The sequence below is a fragment of the Notamacropus eugenii genome, chromosome 3 (assembly GCF_028372415.1).
Source record: "Notamacropus eugenii isolate mMacEug1 chromosome 3, mMacEug1.pri_v2, whole genome shotgun sequence".
Taxonomy (NCBI): Eukaryota; Metazoa; Chordata; class Mammalia; order Diprotodontia; family Macropodidae; genus Notamacropus; species Notamacropus eugenii.
Window position 1 is genome coordinate 72,521,514 of NC_092874.1, and position 27,343 is coordinate 72,548,856.

At 35.6% G+C, this 27,343-nt stretch overlaps 1 protein-coding gene across 3 annotated transcripts in view; it reads right to left on the bottom strand.

Annotated features, from left to right (window-relative positions):
- EPC1 (enhancer of polycomb homolog 1) overlaps positions 1 to 27,343 on the bottom strand; it is a 99,527-nt gene that overhangs the window by 9,620 nt on the left and 62,564 nt on the right. For all 3 annotated transcript variants that reach the window (XM_072651940.1, XM_072651939.1, XM_072651938.1), the window contains exons 2-10: positions 22,215 to 22,374; positions 16,122 to 16,267; positions 15,816 to 16,022; positions 15,288 to 15,436; positions 14,336 to 14,495; positions 10,446 to 10,622; positions 10,265 to 10,354; positions 10,029 to 10,177; positions 7,093 to 7,445 (exon numbers count right to left, since the gene is read on the bottom strand). In XM_072651940.1, coding sequence (XP_072508041.1) covers positions 7,093 to 7,445; positions 10,029 to 10,177; positions 10,265 to 10,354; positions 10,446 to 10,622; positions 14,336 to 14,495; positions 15,288 to 15,436; positions 15,816 to 16,022; positions 16,122 to 16,267; positions 22,215 to 22,374 — 1,591 coding nt within the window. The remainder of the gene's footprint in view (positions 1 to 7,092; positions 7,446 to 10,028; positions 10,178 to 10,264; positions 10,355 to 10,445; positions 10,623 to 14,335; positions 14,496 to 15,287; positions 15,437 to 15,815; positions 16,023 to 16,121; positions 16,268 to 22,214; positions 22,375 to 27,343) is intronic.

Here is a 27,343-nt window from a genome sequence, read left to right on the forward strand (position 1 = left end):
AAGGCAGGCTCATTAAAAACCTAACTGGAAGGAATCAAACAATCACAAATTCTCTAAGACGGCTCAAGTCTAACTATCCTATGAATGTATTTGGGAAGGTGGGTAAATAAGTAATATGGACATGGGAAGCTATGTCGTTTGTGTTTTTAAAGAATTATAAAAAGTTTTAAGTCTAATGCCAGAGAAAAACGACATCAGATTAGGGTAGGTGGATGTAGAAGTTTATAGTAGAAGTTGAAAGGTAGGTATAAATGTACAAATACTAACGCTGAAATCTCACTGAGGATCTATGCTTGCCCAGGTCTCAGCATGTATGTAAGTATTCTAAAAGAGGGAGTGTACAGTAAAACCCCCCAAGTTTGCATGTGACAAATTCCTTGAACTCTGCCAGTGACCGAGTGTGGCTCTGGGCAAGTCACTCTTCCTCTCCTGGCTACCAATTGATGGCACTGAACTAAATGATCTCCAACAGCCCTCCTAATTATAAAATCCTAGTTTTTTATAAGCACAAAAAATATCAGATGTAGGTTCTAGAATCCCAGTTCTACCTGTCCTGTTTGATCCACAGCCAATCATTTCACTTCTCTGAAATCCAATTTTTTCATTTTATAATGTGGGGGCTATACTAGATGATCTCGAAGATCTCTTTCTAGATATAAATCTTATGGACTTTCCTATATGGTGAAACTCTGACAATCATGCTGTCTGGGGCTGTGTAACGTGACAGGAAATGGTAGGTGTGTTTTACTACAGACAAAAGTAGGAAAATGCTTTTAGGCATTTTAATTATAGATTCTCTGTTTTGATTCAGAAAAAGAACCTAGGAGCCTTAGAAAACTGGCTGAAAGACACCAAATGTTATACGACAAGATGGAGGAGAGAACATGAAAAAAAATTCAACAAAGATGGTCCAAATCTAAAGCCATTTTAATAGGTATAAATGTATTCTGCTCTGGGTAAGATGACCTCTAGAAAACCACAGTTTAGGAAGGAGACTGACAAATTGGGGTAGCTTATAAAGGGTAGTAAACAAGACTTCAAACAATACCTACCAGGATTAGCTGAAAGAATCGGGGATGCTTAACTCAGTGTAAATACTTTTAGGCAGGGATGTGATGGGGCAATTCCCTTCTCAGTCCCATCAGACAGCAGGACTGTCATATGAAAATAGAATTAGACATGTTCTACTAGGCTCTACAGGGCAAAATTATTGTACCAATGGATAGAAATTTCAGGAAGGAAGATTTTAACTAAATATAAACCAAAATTTCTAACCATTAGGGCTGTTCCAAAGTAAAATAGGCTGCCTTAAAAAGTAGCAAATTCCTCATTACTAGACATCTTCAAATGTAAACTAGTTAAAAACTTGGGGATGTTATTGAGGGGATTCATGTTTCAAATAGGGGACTGAACTAGATAAAGTATAAGATCTTTCAACCCCAAGATTCTAAGGAAAAATTTATACATTTTAAAAAAGAAAAAAGATCTTTTTGAGAAAAGTAAAAATAAAGACCCTTTCAGGTAATTTATCAAAAGGTCTTTACCCTTCTACTCATTTAAAAAGCTATGTTTTGAGCATTTGGGGGTATGTTTGAATTTTCCACTTTCAGGAATATACCTAAAAGGCATGTTAATCAAATTTATATCAAACTAGAAATTTGTCCTATAGATCAAAGAAGATATAGAGTGATCTGTGTAGGCTGCAACAAAGGCTGCAAATCAATAGGACTGAATTTAAAAATAACTATTAAGTCCTATACTGGGATTAAAAATAAAAAATACTGTACAAGTAGAGAAAAAGAGAAATTAACATGACAGTACTTCTTTTGAAAAAGTGGAAGGAAGGGGAAAAATCATAAAGTTCTTTCCAAATATCTACATGGCAGAATTAGTACTTGTGGGAGGATTCAAAGAAATTTTGGTTTAATAGGAGGAAGAATTTCCTAACATTTGTGAGTTAGCTGTTCAACAAATAAACAGGTAATTCAGACTCCTCATCTTGAAGAGATGTTACTGAAGTGCCTTTTTTTTTTCTTTTTTAAATCTGTTGGGAAGTTTGATGAGATAACATATGATATCCTTTTTCCAACTCCAAGATTCAAAGAGTCTACCTTTTTCACCAAAACCATGATATGCTTGAATCTGGAAGTACTATGTAGTCCTGGCTGCTATATCTCAAGACAGATAAAGGAGATCTACAGAGGAGTAACTAAGATAATGAAGAGAGTTTGGGTTAAACAAATAGCAGTTGCTGTATAAGTAAATTTCAAAAAATTTAGATATTTAATGTGCAATGGTTAAACTTAGCAAAAAAAATTATTAGTGTCTATAATATTATGAAAAATATGGATAAGATGAACAAAGAGTATTAGAACAAAAGTTTGAAATATGAGAAGCCAATTTATAACAAATCCAGGTTAAGTACTAATTTAGATTGTACTCCAGGAGGAGATATAAAGCTGAAAATGTAAATAAACTCTAGTAAATTCATGGATGACAAATCACAAAGACAGAAAGGGAAAGTAGTTTGACTTCTTAGGAACATACCTCTTAAATTTTGGAGTCTGAGATTAGGTTGGACAATTTTTCCCCTCTGACAAATTATTATTCATTATCATGGTTAGAGATATAATCCTGGGCTGAATGCACTAGAGCCCGATACAGCATTCTTACATTAAATGTTTTTTTTTTTTAATAAAAGAAGATTTTAAGATTGCTAAGAAGAGATCTGCAGCTAATGTACCAAACAGCTGTTACTTGTGGCAAATATTATAAAAACCAGGCATCAGGAGGTACTTCTGAACCAGAATGCTCTATTGAAGAGCTTACACATTTTCTAAAAAGAAAAAACTCTTTGAGGAAGTTAGATCAAAATGTCTTTAGCTTCTATTTATTTATTCTATTACTGGGGTTTTTTTGGGGGAAGGGGATGCCAAAATTTCTGCTTTAGCAACATATGCTCAAAAAATATGACCGATGAAGAAATCAGTGCTTTTTGGAATTATTTTTCCCAGTTAACATTTTATGTTACAACATTTTATGCTGCATGTTACCCCAAAGCGAAAGTTTAACCTGATGATCACACATAAAAATCTCAAATACGCTATTTTGTCACGATTGTTCAAACTGATCAAGACTAACATGACAGCTGGAAAGCTCTAGGTTGCTTGGGTTACTCAGAAAGTTCTATATTAATGGTACCATTTAAAATTTAAACTAATTTGGGTATAAATTGTTTTCTTACAGCATTAGACTAACCACTTGTGATCACTGTGCTGGGTTGTCTACACTTTCAATAACCCTACCTAGTTCCTCCCTTTATGACTCTAAGTTACAGCACAAGTGTACCATGTCCTAACACAAGTGTAGACTACTTTTCATATAGTTTACTATTTGAAAAGCAAGTTAAAAATATTACTAAAATTTATAATTTGAGAATGAACTAAATAACATCATAAAACTAAGAAGCAAAATTTCTATAGTCTACAATGAAGGATTGGGCAAAAGCAAAATGGCATTAAGCTGAGGTCAGGATTCAAAGTGGCTATTACTCATGAAAGTGGATATTAAAGGAAAATTTCTTTCTCTGTGTCCTGTCTAAATTAATTTTGAAAAAGTTCACATCCATAAATACAAAGTTACATCACTGAAATTTAAGACGTTTCCATCAGTGGTTAGATATTAAGTCTTTAGTTATCTGGACTTGGAATAGATCATTTTAGCTATAAATTTTATTTACTGATAAAAATAACCAAAATTTTTAAGTCAAGACATGAAGGTTAGAAAACATGTATCTAAAATGATGAAGAAATCTCTGACTAGGAGTTTGAAGTTTATACAGAAAAATCTGTAATTTCTAAAAGTCACTATTCTTTTACAAAAGTGACTTCCCCCATACGTTTTGATTTCTACATAAAATGCTGCCTAAATAAGACTAATATTGCTGGCTGTGGCACCACCTGAAATCTTTGCTATTGGAGGAGGTTGAGGCTGAATGGGCTGGTAGCTTGACTAGGGAAGCTCTGAATTCCAGTAGGGTTAACGCCAATCTGGTATCTGCTCTATGTCTGGCACCAATGTAGTAAGTAAGACTTGGAAACAGGGGGTTACCATGCTGCCTAAAGAGGAACGAACCAGCCCAAGTCGGAAATGGGGCAGGTCAAAGCTGCTGAGATCCAGTCTCAAAAGGCAGATTTATTAGTAACTGCTATGTGGCAAGCAAACAAATACATGTGTATATATAGGCAAACATATATATATATAATTTTCAAAAATCCAAAGGTTAACAGCTAATTTTCTGTAAGTGCTTCTCAATAAAACTATTGCTTGCCACCTATGCTAGGCAAGATATTAAAGTCAATATTTTTAGTAATGTTATCTCCTCCTCCTCCCCCCTGCTAATATAGTTTAAAATTTGTTGTTTTGTAGATGATGAAAAATATTATAATCTGGAAGATAGATTCTTTGTGGATTGTAGGATAGAATTTGAATAATGATGATCTTTTAAACTTTGAGCTTATGATTTTACAGATAAAGTTATTTACCACATTGCTATTAGAAACTAATTTAAATCAGTGCTTTTAAGCCCACTGATATGAAAAATTAAGATATCAAAACCCACTGGATATTTACAAAAATTTACAAAATCCTACATCAAACTTTCAATTTAGCAGACCAATGATATCAGTCTCCCACCATAAGCACCTAACAACTGGCCTTCAGAAGTTCTAGATACAGACTAAATAATAAACCTGTCCCCAATTTCCTTTAATATTAGCTAAAATTATGGCATCCTATATCCAGAGAAATAAGTTGCTTATCCACAGGTCACTTATCTAGCTATCTCAGCTATCCAGAAAAACAGGACACTAAGAATTACCCGGAAAAAAAAAAGTTAAGAAGCTGAAAAAGACTTTACAAAGACTGCGCCAATAAAGGACCATCCATGCACCTTGGCCAAAGAGAAGACCTTCAGGTCAGCACTCTGACATCTATTTTCCTCTTATTTTGCCTATAGTTCTAACAAGGTTAATAATCCAGCTTGTTAGCAAACTGATTAGAAACAGCACAAACGGGGTGAGGTGAGGCCAAGGGGCAGTACACATGCAAATAAAGCATGCAGACAGCAGAAGAAGTGACATTCATAGCAAGGGAAAGAAAAAAAATTCAAAAGCAGTTTGGGGCCTTTTTTAGCACAGGGGTTTATAAACAGTCAAATATCCCCTAAGAGCTTTTACGCAAATGTAGTACAGGAACTGATGTTTATAATGATGACTGACTGATCATGAAAAGATTAAATTATGTTCAGTATAATTTAAGAAGCCAACGGGAGAGTCTGTAATATTTGAAATGATAAAAATTTTCATTCTGAAAGCTGTAAAACCCCAGGCATCTAGAATATTTACTTTGAGGAACATTTCATTTCAAAATAATGCCAGACAAATGAAGTATTATTATAGATTTGGTACCCATAAGCAACAATTAAAGAATATACAGTACAGTCATATAGAACAGATTAAACAATGTAAGACAAAAAATGTTTTTGCTAGCTAGTTCACTAAAATTACATAAGTAAATGAAACACACTCCTAAAAAAAGACTCCACACGTCATCATTTAAGGTAAACTACTGAAGATTTTTTACATCCAGTTTTTTGATAAAATAACCTAGTGCTAACCTCCTCAATATTCATCAGAAAAGCACAATAGGATTCTTCTGCAGATTAGTTTTAGAACACCAATGTCTACTTTAGCAGCATACAAAAAACTGTTTACAATGAATAGAATATTACAAGGACACCATCATCCCAATTTTAATTCCTCTAACTTGATGAAGAAGGTTTTATTTTTCATGATATATGTGCCTTTTCAGGAAGAAAACAGTAGAATAATCTAAAGAAATCTTTCTTTAAAAATTTTACAAATTTGAGTAATCAGGAAAAATATTACTGGATCTGCTGTCTTAGAGAAAACAACAAAAAAAGTAACTTACCCTACAACTTAACACATGCAAAAATGATATACAACTTAATTTTTAAACTAAAACAGGAGCAAAATGGTTCTATAACAGCATCAATGTTAAATTTAATAGAACTGTATATATCAATAAACATTTACTGGCAAATTATTAATGGAATCGTTAGGTCAAGATACATGATATAAATATTCAGAGTGATTTCAAATGTTGGTCTGAATTATTACTAGCTGACTTTTAAAAGTGTTTTTCGTGGTGCATGACAGCAGCAAACTTTCCCTCAAAGTTCAAATTTATTCATAGAGAAGGCCATTAAAAACACTGTTCTAGATTACTGGGGGACCTCACAGAATATTAATGTTTCTGGGAAGATTTAAACATAATCCTGGAAGCTGTGAGATGGATAAATTAGTCCAATTTATAGCATCTTTCATTCTATGTTTGAATTCATCTATGGTGACAAAAATCTGTGGCAACATTTCTTTTCAGTGAATTTCTATATTCAATATGTTTCAAATTATGAAAAAGTTTTAGATAGAATTTATGATTATATGGATAATGTATAAGGTGGAGAGTGTTTATTGCAGACATTCTTTAAAATGGTATATTAGCCATAAGTTAGATGTCATCTGAAAAGAAGTATGGAAGAAACCTTTTGTTTAGAAATATTTCATCATCCAAAAATTACTGTTGGCCCTTTCCAAGTTATTGTTACTCCTATGTTTTGGCCTAAGTCAATAAAAGAGGCCATAAAAATCATTATTATTTCTGCCTACAGCTAGACGAGGTGAAAGTCTAGAGAATTACCCAAGTGCAAAAGAGTAACAGTTTAGAGACCACAGTAGGGTGACTTTTGACATAAAACTGAAACAGTTTATTTATCTTAAAATTTATCAAGTGCATTCTGAAGAATTTTATACATTAAAAAGAGTGACAAATTGCCTTTGTATATAAACTATACAAAATGTTCCAAATAAAAACTGGATCCCAAATGATTTTTCAGTGCCTTAAAGTTAAGATTTACCTTGAACACAGAGCACAAAAATAATATGAACATATTTTAAAGCGTCTAAACTGAACTTTACATTTCAACAGAAACATGTATTAAAACAAACATACCAAAGTGTGCTGAAGCACTGCTACTTTTACTTTGTGTGGAGGTACTGCAGGTCTGGGTCCCAGGTTGTGCTGTGCCTGTCCGATTTATACTCCTGTATAATTTTCTACAGGAAAGCTCATCATTGTCACTGTCATGTAGGGATGGTGTCCGAGGCCTAAAATGCCGCCATCTACATGATTTGATATTGACTAGTATCTGACTGAGGTCTTTAGAGAAAGATTTGTCCGAGGTATTTGTTTCTGAGGTATTGGCAAATTGATTGATTGGAGAGTGTTGAGGGGAGGAAAGCATTTCCAAGTCCAGCTGGCGAAACATACTGTCATAGTCTGAATGAGTTCTGTCCAGTAATACCCTAAAAATAAAAGCGTAAAATTTACACAACTATTTAAAAACCAAAGGGAAATAATTTCTTCTCCTCTTATTAACTATCAAAAAGAACCATACATTCAAAAGTTAGCTTCAAAAAATTATTATGTATAACCTTTTGTTGTATCCTGGTACATGTCCTAATTTTCTTTACATCTTGTGTAAAATTAATCATCTTTTTGACTTATGAAAATTCAACTTATCTAATGCTGGACATGTATAGCCTTATTAAAATTAATTCAACATACAACATGTGTGTATGCTATGTATGTATGAGGGGAAAGGGAGAGAGAGTACGCATGTACATGAATAAAATTATTCTAGGGCAGTGAGTCTTTTAGGCATTTACTCTATCTATGGCCTGTTCCAAAAATTCAAGTCTAAAAACATGTACAGTGTTTTCTTTCTTAAAATAAATATAATTTTTCACTGTATTCTGATTTCCATTTAAAAGCAACAGCATATTTCATAATATACCCATCATATTTTCCAGGAAAAAAAGTGCTCAAGATTTTCTTTGAATTAGATTTCTATTTCTATTCCCAAGCTGACTTGGGAAGGGACAATGGCAAATAGGAGCAATGAAGACAGGAGACCTCATGTCCTAGTCCCTAGAAGATATCTTTTATGCTGACAAAAGAATTCCTTTCTGTATGAATTCATCTCAAATTATGAATGTTGTGACTGGTTTGGAAACTTTTAAAAAGGTTTCCACAACAAAGGACCAAGAGAATTTTCTCTTTCATGGACACCATCAATCCATCAACCAATGTTTATTAAATACCTGCTCTGTACCAAGGATTGTACGAAAGAAAACTGAAACTGTCGCTGCCCTCAAAGAGCTTACATTCCTATTACCTGAGATACAACATAGACATAAATAACAACAACGTGCCAAGCACTGTGCTAAATGCTTTACAATTACTCTTATTTGATCCTCACAATCACCCTGGGAGGAAGGTGCTGTTGTTACCACCACCATTTTTATAGACAGGATCTGGGGTCAAATTCGCTCTCACATCTTTCCACCGCCAGGCCCAGCACTCTACATACTATGCCATCTAACTGCCCTATACAAAATATATAAATACCCTATAAATGGGGGGCAGGAGGATTATTGGGGAGAAGCATTAGCAGATAGAGGGACAAAGAAAAACCTCCAGTAGAAGGCAACATTTAAGCTGAGCTTTGAAGAAAACTAAGAAGAGGAGGCAAGGAGGGAGTGAATTTGAGTAGGGGGAGTGAGGAGTGAGGGCTGTGAACAGGCATGAAGATGGTAGACAGCGTCACATGTGAACAACAGAAACCCAGTTTATCTGGACACACTGTGAACAAGAGTGAAGTATAATAAAGCTACAAAGAAAACAGAGCCTGGTTGTTTAGGACTTTAAATACTAAACAACACAGTTGGTATTTCAAGTTAACAGCGAATCATTGCATTTTGCTGAGGAGGGGAGTAACATGCGATTATAATTTTTCAGTGTTTCATCTATTTAAGGGGAAAATGTGCTCTAGAAATGTATGTTCAATTTTAACACTTTTTACACTTTCAATTCTGTTCAAATATTTCTGAAATAAGTATATTTAAACGAAATCAAACTGCAACAACAAAATAAAAATTTAACAGCTTAATATTCTTTTAGCATGCTATTGGGAGAAGAGAATTATCTCACTAAAGTACCACGTTTTACTCATTTTCTCACATATACTAGCTTCTCTTACATCATGTCTGGACCTCATCTCTAAGAAATGCAATGTGGCCAAAGATATTGGAAAACAGCTATAAATGACTCCTCTCTGATTAGTCCACAGGAATACTGAAATAATCAAGTTATGGCCACCACAACATGGTCCCTGGAATGTTTGTCATCAGCAAGATTGAAGCTCGTCTTTGCCCCCTCCAATCCAGTATTGATACTACTTTTAGAAGAATTTCTTTCATGTCACTTCTAAGCTCAAAAAGCCTTTGGTATCTCTCAATTGTCACCAAATCAATACAATTCCTTTATCTAGTATTCAGAAAGAGTACTGAATTTGGAGTCAAAGAATCTGGGTCCTAATTCCAGTTACTAATCTTGGTGGCGATTCTCTGAGACTTGGGCTCCTCATCAATAGAATGAAGGATTCACATAGATGGTCTGTGCTATTATTTCTAACTGTAAATCCATAATCTTATTATAAGCACATTCTATACTATAATAAAACTGGTCTACTCTCTGTTATTGGTACAATTTATCCTTTTCTGCATTTATGTCTTGGGCTCATGTTGGTCTCTGTGTTTGGGATACTTTTCTCATTATTTGCTTACTGAATGTCTGTTAAATGTCTCTTTCTTTTAAAGTCTGGCTCCTGTTGCTATATGCTAAGATAAATCAATCTTTAAGATCTCAGTAGTTTTGCTTCCAATATAAACTGCAGACTCACAAAGAGACAAGAACTAGGTGGCAGTCAGCTGGTGATCAAACCAAACATAATACCTAGAATATGACTCTTGAAAATTGCAATACAGAAGTTACAAAATCATCTAAAATGGTCCTATAAATATATTTAATAATTAAATAACTCTTACCTTCCACCACGCCCAACCCGTCTTCGTGCAAATCCAATACACCTCTGGGGTATAGTGAGGGTAGTTAAGCAGTATCTATAGCGCACGTCTCCTAATCCTCCATCTTTAGGACTAGTCCATGGCCAATTGCCAGTTTGGTCTAAGTGAGGCTAAAAGACAATTAACACAAACTAAGTATTTTATAGTAATGTTAACAAATTTAAATCATTAACTGAAAAGAAAACTCTTTCACTTACAGCATAGTACTGACAGCCTGCTTTCCTACGGAAAGCAAAAGGGCCATCAGGATCATTCTCTTCCTCAGCTTCAGAAGAACCAGACAAAACCTTTGGACACATCAAATAAAGAGGGTCAAACCATGACAACTATACTATTATGGTCCTCTGTGATGCTGAAAACAGAGATATTAAATCTTACCTGGGAGAGAGGGTCTTCATCTGAGCTGGGAAAGTCATACTGATTTAAATCTTTAGCATTAAAGACTGGCAGTGCAGCAGGGCTCGTCTGTTGTGGAGCAGCAGCAGCAGACGAGGCTAAGACTTTGGGCTTTTTCTCATATTTCCTTTTCGGTCGTATAAGATCAGCTTTTTCTTGCTACAATAAAATCACAAGTTAAGTCAATTCCTAAGTTAAAGTTTTCTGAAAAGTCTATCAGAAAATGAAAGTGATGCATTTTGAGGTTTTTAATCACATAAAATAAGACTGGCTTAATAAAGCCCATTATGTTTGACTGCAGTGAGTGTCAAGAGGTTGGTCTGGAGTATATCACATATATCAATTATGTATACACAAGACCTGCTGGGGATGGAAGCTCAATTCCAGGAAGACAGTCTCGGGCGGGTAAAGGTGGGAACTTCTAAATCTTAGAGTTCTCACGAGACCCCCCCAGGAAACGGCTGGGAATCGCGGTGAACCGAGCTATCTCGTGTATTTCCGCCTCTTCCCGTGAGAAACGTGATGGGAGAGAGCTCTCCCCGCCCTCGAGATTGTCCCGGATTGGAGCACACCTAGTTACCTAACAGGCACGGTATTCAGATGCAAACGATGCTGCTGAAGAGTTTAAGTAGGATCAGGAAAGCCTGAAAGCTCTCTTGGGGGAGGGGTGCGGAGCGGACAGGACAACAAGGCTCCGCTTTTCCTCTCTCTTCTCTCCCCTCCCCCTCTCTCCTCACTTATACTTCTACTTCCAATCTCTTATTGTAAGATCTTTGCCTCCTTGGGAGATCCCTCTCTCTCTCCCTCCTAAGGAAGAATCCCCTGCACTTGTAACCGAGACCCTGAAATAAAGCTCAACCCTTGTTCGACTCTGGAACGTCCTTTCTCTCATATGCGCACCCGGCGTGGCCAGCCGAAGACCTCGGGAGGTGAGGTAAGAAAGACTCGGGTAGCCCACAGGCCTCTAGGTCTGGCAAAGACCCATAATACTCTTTATTCCAATTAGTGCTATAAAACTTTCTATCTTATAAAATGCATCATTACAGCATGTAATCAGTTACATTTAAGTACAAACTACGAGAGGACAAGAAAAAAACAAAAATGGTCTTTGCCTTCAAAGAATGTCATCTATATAGTGAGAAAAGTGGTAAGAAAGACTCAACAGCTACAAAGGAAATAAAGTGAAAACTGAGTATTAAAGGCTAAAAATAATTGATAGTTGCTCAATATTATGGATTTCAAGAGGATGAAAATTTGAAAAGAATTCTGAAGGAGAAAGACATCAATTAAAGGTTGAATTGAATACCAGGAAATGAAGATGTATCCATGAAACACACAGAAAAATAAGTTGTGTGACTAGAAGGCACAACAGACTTAGATGATAACTCAACAAATATTCATTAACTGTAGCCAAAATTAGAAGGAAAGCAGAAAATTGAGGAGGAAATTTACAGACGATTTCTCAGATAAAGGTTTCATATATCAAACATAAAGAGAAATCTGTCTAATCTCTAAGAGTATGAGTCATTCCCCAATTGAAAAATGGTCAAAGGATATGAACAGGCAGTTTTTTGATAAAGAAATCAGAACTACATGTAGTCATATGAAAAATGCTCTAAATCATTACTGATTAGAGAAATGCAATTTCTATCTTGCACTAGCAGGTTAGCTATAATGACAGAAGAAAATGACATATCTGAGGGGATGTGGAAAAATTGAGACTAACATACATTGTTGGTGGAAGTGTGGAACTGATCCAACCATTTTGGAGAATAATTTGGAACTAGCCCAAAGGGTTATTATTAAACTGTGTATAATAACCACTATTCCAAGGCAATACCATTATTTCAAGGTGATCAGGGAAAAAAGAAAAGAACCTGGAGGTTCTAAAATATTTACAGCTGCTGTCTTTGTGGTGACAAAGAACTGGAAATCGAGGGGGCATGCATCAATTGGGGAATGACTAAACAAGTTGTGGCATATGACTGTAATGCAATATTACTGTGCTATAAAGAAATGATGAGCCAGTTGATTTTAGAAAAACATGGAAAGACTTGTACGAAATAATGAAGAGTGAAATGAGCAGAACCAAGAGAATACTGCATACAGTAACACGAATACTACTTTAAAAACAATCATGAACAACCAAGTTATTCTGGGTATTATAAAATTCAAATCAACCTCTAAGGACTTGTAAGAAAAGATGCTGTCCACCTCCAAAGAAAGAACTGATAAACAGAACTATGGATAGTATGGCTTTACATCCATACACACATATATCTGTGTCAAATGGTGGCCTTCTCTAGTGTGGGGTGGGGATGGAAAAATTTTTTATTAAGTTGCTATTATGTGTTAGTATTATGAATACTAACTCTAGGTGGGGACATATAAAGTTGAAGTAGACAGTTTCTGCATTCAGAGTTCACAATCCAGAAAGTCACAAACAAATAACACAAAACAGGCATTGGAGAGGTATGAGAAAACCGCTATGTGCGGTATAAGGACAGACAAAAGTCACAACTAACTACTGGAGATCAGAGAAGATTTCAGGGAGGAGATGGCATTTGAGCTGAACTTCAAAGGACTGGTGGGAATTCACAAAGGAAGAATATTTCATGGACAGCATAAGTAAATACAGAATACCAAGTAGGCCTGCTCAATGAGGAAACTGGAAAGGGAAGCTAATGTTATGTTGCAAAGGACTTTGAATGCTAGGCTGAGTGTGAATTTTATTTGGTAGGCTACAGAGAAACATTTAAGGATTGGAGGCAGAGGAACAACATGGACAGACACATTAAAAAGTCAATTCTAAAAGGAACATGAAAGACAGTGGAGATGCTGGGCAGATCTATTAGGAGGCTACTGCAATAGACCAAGAAGACAGTCATGTTGCATCAGGGTAATGGAAATGGGAAGAGACAAACATGGATGCAAAAGACACGGCAACAGAATCAACAGGGAGGGCTTAGGAACTAACTGGCTATGAGAAGTGATTGTGACAAGAGTCGAAAATAGCACCTAAATTTTATAAATAGAAGACTGGTTGACAACACTAGCACAAACAATTAGAAAGAATAAATTTAGGGAGGAAAAGCTACTGAAGTAGATGTTGGACATGTTGAGCTTAAGGCTGAAGTTTCAAAGCAACTGGAGATGACATCTCTGAAGTGTGAAAGGAGTAATTTCTACAGTCATAACTGAGCCTGTGGCCCTGGAAGAGGCTGGCAAAATGACAGGTGTTTAGAGGAGTGCTGATTTCCTATCAATTCTACCACTTTGCTTTCCAAGTAAAATTTAAAGCCTTGTTCTTGTTCTATGAAGCCTTAAGTATGTAGTTGGAGGGATAATTAATTGAGATGTAATTTTATATGTTATGAGTAAGTAAAGGAAGTCTTGTTAGCAATATCTTGACTTCAATTAAGAAGAATTTGAAGCACAGCATTTTCTACAGAGAGCTCCTATTTCTGAAGCAGGGGACAGTGACAGCCTTCAATATAACAGAGCTTAAAAATAAAAGGTACTCCATTAAAATGACAAAATCATGAAAAGTATACATAAAATAAATATGCGTTTATTTTAAAAATGCTAGAATACTAGAAGTGGGAAGCTGTTTTAACTCAACTCAACTTTAGTAACAAGATAATATGTCCTACTAAAGGGGATAGTGTAATGTAAACTCATTGAGGGCAGGGAGCATTTAGATTCTGTCAACACCCTGCTTATAGTAGGTACTTAATAAACTGTTTGTCAAAATGTCACTTGAATGATGCCTCTGTGCTCCAGGGGCTTACATTCTAGTAGGGATGAATGAGGCATGCATATAAATAATAATTGCACAACTTGGCAGAGTAAATAAAAGTACATGGAGTTACCTTATTAACCTTAAATTCCTTAACATCCATCGCTTCCTGATGTTTAAATTGATTGCTATTACCAATAGGAATGATGGGGATGGCATAAGTAGGTTTCATTGGTTGTCTTTGTGCCATAACCTCAGACATGATCTCTCCATTGTAGTCGCCCAAATTATACCTGAAATGATTACAAAGAAGACATATTTCTGAAGGTTATTTCATAAATACTTGAATTGATAATAACTTTACAAATGATTAGGGTACAATTTCACGGAAGGGCTACATATCATAGACAAGAAATTAGAACTGAAGAGGACTTTAGAAATCATATCAGCTAGCACCCCTGTTTTGTAAATAAACAAACTGGTTCAATTAAGTTCATGGCAGAATCAAGCCTAGAAGCAAAACTCTGAATTCAGAATACTAGGCCCAGTGCTGTCTCCCATTACACCATGTTGTCATGTCAATTTAAAGCTAAGCAAAAATTAGCCAATAAACTGTTAATAAGTTATTACAACACAATCACTTAAAGATTAAAAGCAACTCTTGATTATTTGCTAGCTAATTACCCAGCCTGTGAATTTACTCAGTTCTTTTGCCCCCCCCCAAACTCTTATTAAGCTATCTTATAATTTAAGAACATCTATACTTCAAGGGATAATAGAGGGAAATAGAGGTTCAAATCAATTAAACATGCAAAAATCTGATGGGAGGATTAAAACTGATAACTGAAGTTGAATTAAACACAGTGGAATTTTTATATGCAGTCATATTTTAAATGTAAGACCACAGGGTCCAAAACAAAGAGGAGAATAGAGTGTATTTTAACTTTCTTGAATTGGCCACTTTGGAAATATACACAAATATATTAACAAATATATAAATGTACAAATTTATATTTAAGGTGATAATTAAATGAGTTATGGATAATTACTTGTTAAGTAATTTAGAATAGAAAACTACACTTTACCTTTTCTCCATAATTTCCAGTGTTAAATGTAATAGTTCTCTCTTACTTTTTTCTCTTCTTTTTATCATTTCTAGAATAGTAACAGCCCGACTCAGATCTCTACGCAATTTAAGCATTTTTTCATATGAAGCTTCATCATTTTTACGGTTCTGGAGATACGAAAGAAACTGTGTGTTAGTTTCATTCCGTTGTAAATGATTTTATTCCAGAAAAAAATTATTAGTAGTAGTTTACTTTAAAGAATATATATATATGTATGTATGCATATGTATATATTGGAACTATATAAATCTTTATACTTGTTAAATTTAAAAGGGTAATTACCAGGGAAATCACCTGATACATAACTTTTACATAAATTAAAGTGAAAAAACATATCCATAGTCTTGAGAGAATAAAGCAAGACTGTGCTTTAAAATTCACTTCCAAATAATTACAGGTTAAACGCAAAATAAGAAATAAACGATATAGTTCAGACTTACACTAATCATTTTTCCTTTAAGCAAAGATGCTGCCAAACTGACTTACTTTTCGAGTCTGCATTTTTTCAGTACGCCTTCTGAAAGCCACATAAGGATCATTGGTGCTGGAGCCATCCCTCTTCTCTTGTTTTACTGTTGGTATAAGAGATAGACCTCGACAGTTTTTCCTCTTCCTAATCCAGTATTCATACACTTCTTTAATCAATTCATCATCTTCTTTCAGCAGCAGTTTGGCCTCCTGCAGACTGACTGGCTAAATGTAAAATCCACAGGGTCATTTTTATATGTGCATCCATCTATGCAGGTACTGATTGTACTTACATTTTAAACTGAATCTGCAATAGAGCTGTACCTGTTGGCCACTGCCCTTTTCTAGCCGGTCAATCATCTCTTCAAACTGCAAAGGAGAGATGTCCATTTTCTTCTTCAGCTTATTCACAAAGGCTTCATCTTCAGAATCCAAATCGTAATCAGGCTGCTCAGCATCCAAACTAAAAGCTAATAGCATAATGAAAATCTTACACAATCATTCACTTACTCCTTACACAATAAAACTACATAAGTATATGGATAGAAATCTCAAAACTAAGATTCCCACATACATTCTGTTTTGGGAGCCATGGAAAATCTAGACAACACATCAATATGCTTTCAATTTTAAAGTATTAGAGTTACTATTGGTTTTATATGGAATCTTTAATACAGGTAACACAAATGAAAGAAAAACCCTGCAGATATGACCTTCTTAATGAAAACCAATAAAAGAAACAGGGCTTCCAATGCAGATAAACATTGCTATTACTGTTGTTTAGATGTTTTTCAGTCCTGTCCAACTCTTTGTGATCCCATTTGGGTTTTTTTCTGGCAAAGATACTACAGTAGTTTGCCATTTCCTTCTCCAGCTCAGTTCATGGATGAGGAAACTTAGAATTAAGTGATTTGCCAAGGGTTATACAGCTGTAAGTGTCTAAGGTTAGATCTGAACTCAGGTCTTCCTGACTCCAGGCCCAGCTCTCTATCCACTATACCACATACCTGACCTGCGCAAATAAATTAGGGGCCTATTTTATTTAAAAGATCCTTATTTTATAAAAGGGCTTCTGTTTAAGGTCATAAAAAATAAATTTTAGAATATTTAGCTATTTGCATATAGGTTATTATACTACCTCAGAGAGAACAGAAAGTAAAAACAGGGCTGAAAAGTAAGAAGTCACTGCAAATTGAAGATGAATAAATATAAAAATTTTAAATGTAAGCCAGTAAAAGGCAGTATGGCAAATGGATAGAGTGCCATCCAGAAGAGCCCTAGCTGGGTGACTTTAGGCAATCATTTAACTTTGTCAGTGCCACAAGGCACTCTACAACTGTCAATTGCACAGCAGGTGCTAATCTCCAGACAAAGTTTTTCCCTGGGAGTTCCTCATTATGCCAGTGAGTTAGAAGTTAGAATATTCTTTTTCCTGTGATCACAAAGCCAGAAGAAACCTTAGAGAACTAGTGCAACCTGATTATTTTCAAGAAGCGAAAAGAAGCCTAGAGAGGTTAAAAGACTTCTTTGGATTAAAAACATAGCAATCACACAATATTTGTACAAGCTTTAGTAAATCAGTAAACTGAATAAATGAAAATTAAGATCATTTCCTTTTTATGGTTACATCTCAGTTCTAAATCCGCCCTTGGCACTGGTTTTTCCCTGAACTCATCACACTCACTTTTAGCACATAGATGAGGTTGGGAGAAAACAAAACAAGACACTCTGAAAAAACCTTAACTTCTCATTTACTGGCTATACAACCTAGAGATATAAATGGGTAGCGATTGGATAGGCAAGGTCCTGTTACATCAATTTAAAAATTTTTTATCATTAATTATTACTACTAATTCACATTCCCATTCTAGTTTGGTATTAGCCTCTGGAAAAATCTCCATTTAAAGTGATTCTTTAAAAAAAAAAATCAATGCATAAGTCATAGCATATACATAAACCTCATACTATTAACTTAAAAAAACAAGCAGATCTTTGTTTTAGCCTCTGACCTGAGCTCATCCTCTATTATCAACTGCCTATTAGATATCTGCACCTGGATGCCCCAAAGGCATGTCGAACTCCAAATGTCCAAAACATTATCTTTATCCCCAAAAAAAATTCTCCTCCTTCTTCCAAAGGTCCCTAAAATCTCAGTTAAAGGTAAAAATCATCCCTATAATCTAGCTACTCTGAAATCGTTTTCCACTCCTCAATTCCCTTATCAGTAGCCAACTCTTGTCAAGTCTACCCCCACAACACCTTTTGCATCCACATCCCGTTCTCTGTATTCCCATGGCCACTATTTTATTCAGGCCCCTATTACTATTACTCCTTTACCTGAACTATGCAATAGGCTCCTAACTGGTCAACCTACCTCAAGTTTCTCTCCTTTCCAACTCATCTTCTACTCATCTCAAGTGAAATGATATTCACAAAGCATGTCCCATAAAGTCACAACTCTCTTACTCAAACTTCACTGGTTCCCCATTATCTCTAAGAATAATACAAACTACTCTCTTTGATCTTAAGGTTCTTCACAATCTGGCTCCTATCTATCCACCTTTCCAGCCTTATTAAAACATTAAGCTCCTTTATATACTCTGTGAACTAAATTGATCTTCCTGCTGTTTCTCATGCATATAGCTATGTTTACATTTTGCACAGTCTTAAACGTTTAGCAAATTCTCCTTTCTCACTTTTGCTTCTTAAAATCTGTAGTTTTTTGCTCTAAGTTCTCAGGCATCATCTTCTCCATGCCATCCTTCTCGATCCTCCACTCTAAGAGCAGATTCTTTTATACCTTCCTCAGCGATCTGCTAGTCTACTCTCCATGGGAACTATATTTCTCACATACAGACCTCAACCTGAATTGTTTCTGTGTGTGCATGTCTTACATTTATGAGTAAGCTCCTTCAGAGCAGTGTGTCATTTTATCATTATATCCCCAACGAATAGTAGAGCTACCCCTATGACATAGTAGGTGCTTAATAAATGGTGAGTTTTCATTCTCAAATAATGAGACATAAAGTTCATCGATCAAATCCCATTCTATTTTAGGGGAAAATGTGACTATTTTTATGTATCCTGTCAAAAAACAACCTTGGCTATTTATTTTAAGGCAAGATATCTCTCTCACAATCATCAAGTGTACTTAAACTTTGTAGGTTCAAATACATTTCCTTAATCTCTATTATTGTAGAATCTGATACTTTCTCTACAAATCCAATAACTAATGGTTTCCATTTCAAATCACTGCCAAGGCTAAAGGGCAACCCTGGGCACAGGTGAGAAAACAGACACACTGAGTGAAGATCATTTCATCAGAAATCAGACTGCATTGAAAAGGAGAGAGAAGTGGAAGAGAGAAAAAACTCATGAAGAAAGACTGAATTGTTGATTTTTATTTGTGATATAGATAAATCATTCTTTTAAACACATCAGTAACATTTACTTGCATATTTCTTTGATGTGCACCATCCTTATACATTTCTCAAAGGAAAAATCAAAAAGAATGTTTTCCCTGAATACATTCTTTACTCTCCCCTTTCTTCTTGATAAAAGGAGCTACTATGGCTGCCAGAAGATTTAACAATCAAGTTCAAGCTGGACAGGAGCCAACAATGGGTTAGCAAAGCAAAAAGCAGCCCAGAACTGTGAGGTTGAGGGATAATAGCAGGTGCAATTTGATGGAGAGACAGATCAAGGGTACACACAGAAGGGCTTGTCTTAGGCAAGGAGAAGGGCCATCCCTTCATGAGATGAGATAGGTATCTGAGAGATTTGAGAGGACCAGAAAAGGAGAAGAAAAGAAGGTCTCAGACAATGGCTTCCCTTTTCGTTTTTGGTAAGATAAGACAAGTTTCTTATCTGAAAAGGTAGAGTCTAGGGGTGTTGTGGAAAGCTGTAGGAGGGATAAAAAAGCACAAAGAGGTTTGGAACAAGCTGTGGTGGGGAATGGACAAAGAGAACCCAGCAGATATTAATTTACCTAAATTTATCAGAAATGCCTTCAGCATGATTATGTGAGTTTCAGTGAAGGCAGCAGCAAGGTGAGAGTAACCCAAAGCTAAGGTTTGGAAAGGCATGATGACTGATGACAGCACCAGAAGGTAAAGAATTAGTTGAACTTTGTGGAAGTAGAAACAATATCACCACAAGATGGAAATAGCGAAGGAAGTGTAGTTAGTGTGATGGCTTAGGAAAGAATGAAGGGGTATGAATGAAGAAGATCCAGTGGTAGAGATGGGGGGCAGTTGGTGAGACAATGGGGTTCAAGTGCTGGGCCTGGAGTCAGAAGACTCATCTTCCTAAGTTCAAACCTGGATTCAGACATTTACTAGCTGTGTGACCCTGGCAAGCCAATTAACCATGTTTGTCTCAATTTCCTCATCTGTAAAATAAGCTGGAAAAGGAAATAACAAACCACTCCAGAGTTTTTGCCAAGAAAACCCCAAATGCGGTCATGAAGAGTGAGACATGACTGAACAATAAAAAAAGGTTAGGGGAAAAGGCAGAACGACACAAGATTATGATCAAATAAAGGAATTTCAAAGTTCAAAAACAAGGAACTGGAACATATGTGAATGAAGACAAGATCTCCAAGACTTGTACACAAAAATCTATAAGGTAAAATTTGAAAAGTGATATGCAAGAGGTACAAGTAGAAGTTCTGTAAAAGCATCAAAGTTGGGCTGTAATAAGGGTGGGCTATGAATAAGTAAAGACTGATGGGGAGGTAATCTCAGGCAGGGGGAATATGAACAGCCATGGGCAAAAACGAAGGTTACTGCAATATCTGGAGAATGGCTAATAGGCCAATTTGAGTGGAACATATTGTTGGTATTGAAGAGCTCTGAGATGTAATTCTAGAAAGAGGCTGGGTTCATACTATAAGAAGATCTTAATGCTAAGCTACAAGTCTGAGCTTATTCTGTAAGAAACCAGAAATCATAGTAAGCTAAGTACACTAGTATTATTACACACCCTTTATTAACTAGAAAAATAAGTCTATTGTTGTCTTATTGAGGAAATAAGAGGTGACAAAACTTTTCTGTATGGGAGACAGAATTCAAATTCAGCTCTCTCTACTCACTTTAAGTCTACTATTCTTTCCATTATACTGCATTGTCTTTCTATTGAAGATCTGAATCTACTTGTTTGAAAACTCATCTGGTCATGGATGTAGAGTGACTAAAGGTTAGAAAGACTACTGCAATCATCCACATGAGAATAAGATAACTCAAGCTTGAGTGTTGCCAGTGAGAATGAAAAGGAGTGAATGGCTACATGAAACTTAACAGACATGATATAAAACAAAGCAAGGGATTTTATGTGGGAGCAGAAAGAGGAGCCAGAAACAATGAACAATCTGAAAACCTACTTCAAGCTAAGATGGGAAGAGGGGAACTGGGGGATTGATTTACCTGGGCTTTTTATTCATAAGGTTTTGGAAGCACATAAACTTTTCTGATTCAAAAACATCCTACAGATTCCCAATGGACCAAAAAGGTTTTCCAGCATATTAAAGTGATATGAAAAAATAAATACCTAATGTAACAAATGGCAGGAAAAAAATTTTTAGTAGCAGTTTTCCAACCTTTTCAAAAAAAGAATGAGGACAGTACCAAATTATATAAATTCAGTAGCTCCTCCATCTCCATTTTCTCCTAACATATACAACTTTCCAAAAGCAAGATGTCCCTAAACATGTAGTTTACTCCCAAACATGTTGCTTAGGTGTTCCACATTTCTGAAGAAATGTTCAGACTTTCTAGACACAGTGTAACTCCAATTTAAATCACCACAGGAAATTATTCACTATCAAATGTGAGAATAGCTAAAGGAGTATTTATTTCAAATGTCAGAGTCTATTCATTAGTATTTGAAAAAATGTCTAGCTTCACTATTTGTGTTAGTATATTGAGATTTCTCTAGTCTAAATTCAGATAAAAAAATATGGCTTTTCTTATTTCTTTAATATGATTAATTTATTATTCAGGAGATAGAGATTTTGATCTTAATTATCAAGCAGCCTAAAACTATGATTAACTATAATCAGAAATTCAATGTGGCTAACATTTCTTTCATTAAAACCACTTTAAGTCACCATTTTTAAAGAGCATCCTGTTCAATGTGGGAAAATGGCTTTAGAAATGCAAAACTAATTGTGTGCTAACCTAGGCGGTGAAATATTTTAGCATTTGAACAGTTGTAGAAATGATTATCAAGAAAAACACTTTTTACATGGAAAAAAATCCCCAATAATTTAAGAGAATCAAAATTTCCACCCAACTACTAATTCAATATCAAAAGTGAACAAAGCATTAAAAAACAACAAAAAAGAACAAAATCAGAACAGTAGTAAGCGAAGATGTTTTGCAGAAAGTTTTTAGAAATTATAACAGAATAATTACTTACGCTGTATGTGAATTAGCTGCTTTGGCATCTTGAATTCCCCAGGATATATAGATTCATAGTAAGCAATATTACTCTCTGCCTCTGGGACGGGAATAACCATATTATCCCTCTTCTCGCCATATACCTGCTGTGCTGAAATTGCCCGCTGGAGATGATGTTCCTAAAAACAAAGGTGGAAAACAGACAAGCAAACCATATTTTAACAGAACATACCAAAAGGCTGAGATCCTACTAGCTGTTTTATGTAGAGTTAGAGTGTCAAAGTCAGAGCAAAATGTTACAGCAAAGAAAAATGGATCTCAAAATTGAATAGTCAACTTTTGACTCCCTAGTGAGACCACCCACATTGTAGTTCATACAGATTTGGACAGATATGGAAGATGACTTGCTTATCAATTTTGATAGCACTGAAAATTTGTCAAGGTTTGATGGTCCAAGGTATGCAATCTTTACTATAGATTCCTGTTGCTAACATTATGTAACTGGCACCAGATTTTACTTTAACCTACCTCCTTAAGAATCAAATTATTTTCCTTAAACTAGGTAAGGTTTGGGAAGAGGAAAGCTCTATTTCATATCAGAATCAGAAATGGTTCTCTGTTCAGAATGGGAAGTGGAAGAATTTTACCATGGGAAAAGGAGGAGAAAATTGAGAACAAACCAAGGGAACAGGAAAAAGTTCCTATAGGAGGCTGGGACTAAAAAGAGCCATGAAGAAAGTTAAAATTTCTAAATAGAGGGAGAGCAATGCATTCTACCAACAGAGGGTGGGGGCAACCTACAAAGCTGGCCTGGATAGAAGCATAAGAGCAGATGAGAAATTATGAAATGTTATGAAATAACCTAAGTTTTTATATAATAGAGGGATTTCTGATTTAAATTGTGAGCCAGACTTAAAAGGCAAAATAATGATTCTAAAACCAAAATAAATACAAGACTATTCTTCAAGAATAGGGTCAGAAGAGGAAATTCATTTATTAGATATAGATTCCAACCATACATATGAGTTGGATCATCTATGTGCTTCATTCAGTATCTACCTAACTCATTCCATTAAAAGATCATACAAGCACCTAAATTATTGCTGAGGTTTGGGAAAACTAGACACACTAATAAGCTATTTATTAACTGCAAGTTGTTAAATTTAATCCAAATTGAGATGAAGTTGGAGTTGGTGTACAGGCATTCATTCAGTTTAATACTCGATGAATAGTCAATATTTTGAATGTGAACCCAATGTAAATAAAGACTAATTTTCAATAAATGTACCTTAGCAACGAGGAAGAAGCTAACTTATGTTAAGTCAAGCAGTTAAAAAATACTTTACCTTAATGACTAAAGTTAATTTTTGGTGTCATAAAGTACTGTGGTTATCCACAACTATTAGAGTTAATAATATGTATGGTTATGATGTGCAAGATGCTCTCAGAAAAACCTGGAAAGACTTGCATGGGCTGATGCAAAGTGAAATGTATCTGTATACAAAGTTAACAGCAATATGGTAAGATGATCAGCTGTGAAGGACATAGCTATTCTGAGCAATACAACGATCCAAAACAACTTTTAAGGATTATGATGAAAGACACCATCCATCCCAAAAGTAAGAACTGGTGGTGTCTGAATACAAACTGAAGCATACTTTTTAAAACTTTATTGTTCCTGAATTTTTTTGATCTATATTTTCTTTCACAACATGGCAACAATGGGTATGTTCTGCATGACTAGACCTGTATAACCTATATTGAATTGCTTGTCTTTTCAATGGTGGGGAGGAATGGAGAAAATTGGCAACTCAAACTTTTAAAAACAAATATTAAAAATTGTTTTTGCATGAAGCTGGGGAAAAATAAAATACCAGAGTAAAATAAATAATATGTGAGGCTTGTGCAGTTTGACATTGAGACTCATAGAGCTGGCACTGGGAGTCATAAATTGTTCAGTCATTTTCAGCAGTGTCTGACTCTTCCTAATCCCATTTGGGGTTTTCCTGACAAAGTGGAGGGGTTTGTTAATTCCTTCTCCAGATTAATTTATACCGATAAGGACACTGAGGCAAACAGAGTTAAGTAATTTGCCCAGGGTCACACAGCTAGTAAGGTGTCTGAGACCAGACTTTCCTGACTCCAGGCCTGGCACCCTATCTACCTGTGCCACTCTGATAAATACTGGCTGTGTAACCATGGGCAAGTGGCATCAAAATAAACTAGAAACAGGGTCCGCTAAATAGTACAAAAGAGCCACATAATGACATTTTTAAAATGTAATATTATCTATGCATTTATATTTTACTGAAGACTTCCCACTCACATTTTACTCTGGTTTGGTCTCCTCAGGAGCCCTGTTTTGACACCTCTGCTCTAGGCAACTAGCTAAGATTATAAATTACAAAGAAGGTGCCACCCTGCACTGGTAAGGGGAGTTTCCTTGTCAAGGAATGTTCTATACTAATGAACTCACAGTCCAGTCCCCATCTCTAATATCAAGATATTTGTTGTTAGAAAGAAAATTTCACTTCTGTATTACAGAGACAAAACAACTTAAATGACTCCGTAACATTCCAGCTAATAAATTCAAATAAATCACAATTTACCAGGTCGGAAACAAAAAAAGGACTTTTAACACTAATCATAATTACACAAAATACATCCTATGTAGGACATGAGTACTTCTTCATCCATGTATTAACAAGGATGATTTTTATAAAAGGTGAAGCAAAAGTTGTACTTCTTTTGTAAGTTTAACTTTGAAAGGTCATATGCACTAAAAGCTTAATAATAGCTCCACCACTCCGGTACACTTCATATATAGCCTTTTTATTCTTTGTATGGCACCTTTCTTCTTTCCTTCTCTCCCTTTTATACTGATTTTCTTATTGTCTTTACCTTCCCCTCCCCCAACCCATCTCTTCCACTGATCACTGACATTGTTTTAATCAGGCACCAGATGGCATAATGTACTGAGCACAAATCTGAAGTCAAAGGACTTGACTCAAACTCTTAGCTATCATTACTATATAATTATCAGTCATCTATTTCTACCTGAATAAAACAAATTTTTCTCTTCCATCTAAAACACTTCCTTTTCTTCCAAACCTACCCATCTATGCTTGGCTACCCTCCCCATTTTCCATTCACCCCCTAATTTTTTCTCATCTAACATAGCTTCAGTCTTTTTTTGTTCATTTCATCACCCTGTCTTAAAAAGTTTTTCCTTTTTCTTGTTCCTATCTTCCATGTGACACTAATTTCTTTTCAATTCAACAAAACTTATGCATCATGTGTAAAGCACTGTGCAGCCCGAGAAAGAAAAATGACATCATCCCTATTCTTTAGGGGTTTATAATCTAATGCAAGAATGCAGTATGTACATAACATACGTACATAAGTACAATGCAGGTAAAATGTAATTAGAGGTATAGACAAGATCCAATATTCTCTAAGAAAACTTGAAGAAGGGGAAATCTCTTTCAACTAGCAGGGGAGGCTAGAAATAATGGCTCAAGGAAGACTTAATAGAAGAAGTCGCATATGAACTAGATACTAAAGACCAGATACTAAAAGGAGTTAAAATGCAGGGATGAGGAGGTTGAGAGTATATCAGAGGCAAGAAAGTTAACTTGAGCAAATACTCAAAGCCAAAGGAGATCACAGAACAGCTAAAACTTGTTTTGTCTGGAATATAAAGTGCACAGGGAAGTTAGAGTGAAACAAGGCTTGAAAGATTAAGAATCTGTGGTGGATCTTCTAAATACCAGGCTAAGGAACATTTTATAGGCAACAGGGGAGACAATGAAGGATGAATGAAAGTGAAAAGATAAATGAACAAAAATGTATTTATTAAAACAATTACTTTATGCCAAGCACTGTGCTAAGCACTGAGATACAAATAGAGGAAGAAGACATTCCATCTCAAGAAGCTTACATTCTAATAGGAGAAGGCAACAGACATTAGAGAGTTCTGCCACAGGCTGGATGGAAAGAACTGGAGGTCCCAAGCAGGTAGCTGTAGTTCAAATGCCAAAATCTGGAAACCCTGAAGAGCTAGAAATGTTAGCATTCTATTCAAACCTGGGCATTAGAAAGTACTATTTAGGCAGCTAGATATATGAAGTGGCAAGATTGTAATGTAAGCACTGCTGAGGAGTGAATAATGCCTTAACAAGAATGGCAGCTGTTGTGAATGAGGAGCAGGAGACAGATGTCAAATGTGAGAGTGTAAAGCAGACCTGTCCCTGCCATACCCACCCTCCACCACACACTTTTAAAATAGAATTGGGAAATATTGAACAAAATTTTAAAAAACCAGAGCCCAGATAAAGTAAATATGTGGTTTTCAAAGTCAATATACAGTTTAGTGGCCCTGTTTCTATGAGTTCAACACCATAAGTGTACAGGTAGATTAGCCATGCTTTGGCAATTGATTTTAGGTGGGAACTGAGGAAGAATGATAATGAGGTCTGGGGCCTAGATGACTACAGGATGGGGGTGCTATCAACAGAAATAGCTAAATTTGGTGAACATGTTTTTGGAGATGATGACAGTACAGTTTTGAATGTGCTATATTTCAGAGAAGTTCACAAAGTGCTTGGAAATACGGGACTTAGGTTCAGGAGTAAAATGAAGATTAATACAGAGCTTTAGCTATCATCTCAATAGTAACAATTAAACCTATGGAAGTAAAGGTGAGAGCATGCAATGAAAGAGTTATTTAAGGCTGGAACGACTGTGTCAGCACCAAGACTAATTTCTGTAAAAAGGCGGAGAGACTAAAGATGTGAGAAAAAGTGAAAGAATGAATTGTTAAGATCAAAGGACCTAGAGATGGAAAGGGAGAAAATCAAGGCTGGAATAAAGTCTTAAAAATCCTATAAAGAGATGAGAGAACTCAACACAGAAGATACAAGGCAGGAAAAGTAAGGGAGGGTAAAACTTGGGGCAAGAGAAAATTGGTCTGGATCACCTGCTGTAGGGGTCAAAGAACTTGAGAGATGGAAAAGACTTCAGAAGACATGTAGTTAAACATGTTCTTGAGGAATCCTTTACAATATCCCTAACAGGTGATCACCCAACACAGCCTTTGCTTGAAGATCTCAAAGATGTATCATGTCCCATAGCAGTACATTCCACTTT